Source organism: Galeopterus variegatus, unplaced genomic scaffold, assembly GCF_000696425.1.
Source record: "Galeopterus variegatus unplaced genomic scaffold, G_variegatus-3.0.2 Scaffold1573, whole genome shotgun sequence".
In the NCBI taxonomy this organism is placed as follows: Eukaryota; Metazoa; Chordata; class Mammalia; order Dermoptera; family Cynocephalidae; genus Galeopterus; species Galeopterus variegatus.
In genome coordinates, this window is record NW_007727684.1 from 7,283 (window position 1) to 8,250 (window position 968).

A 968-nucleotide genomic window follows, 5' to 3' on the forward strand; every position below is an offset into this window, starting at 1 on the left:
GCTGAGAGGCCGGGGTAGGGGTTTGGGGCTGGGGCTGAGGCTGGGGCTGGGGCTGGGGCTGTGGGGGTAGCTGGGGCTGGGTTTGGGGCTGGGGCTGGGGAGGTGGCTGGGACTGGGGAGGCAGCTTAGGCGGGGGTGCTCGGTTGAAGATGGGGGATCCAGGGAACATGGCCCTGCTGGCCCCATGCTCCCAGAAGGCATTCTGCAGCTTGAATATCATGCTGAGGGGGATGGGGCGCTGGCGCGGGGCACTGCGGGGCTGGGGGCTGGAAGGAGGCATGGGGATGCGGCTGACAGGCTGCCAGCTGCGGGGCAAAGTGCCTGATGGCCCTCCGGAGCCCAGTGAGCGCCGATAGCTGCCCACATCGGAACGCCTGTCATTGGCCAGAGGGGAGACCTTGTAATTGCGTGGCAGGGTGGCGCTGGTGATGTCCTGGGAGAGAGAGAGGGAAGGAGGGAGAGAAGGGGCTCAGTGAATGAGGGCAGGAAAAAAGGAGATAAGGGGAAAAGGCAAGAAGGGAGAGAAGGTGAGGGAAGCTGAGGAAAGAAGGTCAGCGAGGGGTAGAAATCCAGGGTGAAAGTGCAGGGAAGGGCACGGAGACTGGGGGCGCAGCCAAGAGGGGCAGACTGGCCGTGACCCCGCTCCCCGACCTTGCCCAGCCGCCCTCACCTTGCCAGTGGCCCCTAGCGCATCCAGGCTGCTCTCTCTCCAGGGCAACAGCTGTAGGCCCGGCGAGGCGGGCCGCGCAAAGACATCCAGGCCTGCGAGGCGGGAATCATTAGGATCCGGAGGTCGCCTCTTCTCCCGGTCCCCCACCCCCCTGGCCTCCATCACTCACGTTCATAGCTCGCTGTCTGCGAAGGCTTCTTCTCATACGCCACGTCCAGGTCAGACTCGTTCCAGGCTTTGGGGGGCCGCCGGCGCAGTGTCAGGTCGTCTGGGGAGAGGCGGCAAGGGAGAATGGGGG

General features: G+C 65.5%; 1 protein-coding gene across 1 annotated transcript in view; it reads right to left on the bottom strand.

Annotated features, from left to right (window-relative positions):
- Positions 1–968, bottom strand: part of PPP1R13L (protein phosphatase 1, regulatory subunit 13 like) — a 14,393-nt gene that overhangs the window by 7,256 nt on the left and 6,169 nt on the right. The window contains exons 5-7 of the mRNA XM_008577760.1: positions 840–938; positions 671–762; positions 11–433 (exon numbers count right to left, since the gene is read on the bottom strand). Of these exons, the coding sequence (XP_008575982.1) occupies positions 11–433; positions 671–762; positions 840–938 (614 nt within the window). The remainder of the gene's footprint in view (positions 1–10; positions 434–670; positions 763–839; positions 939–968) is intronic.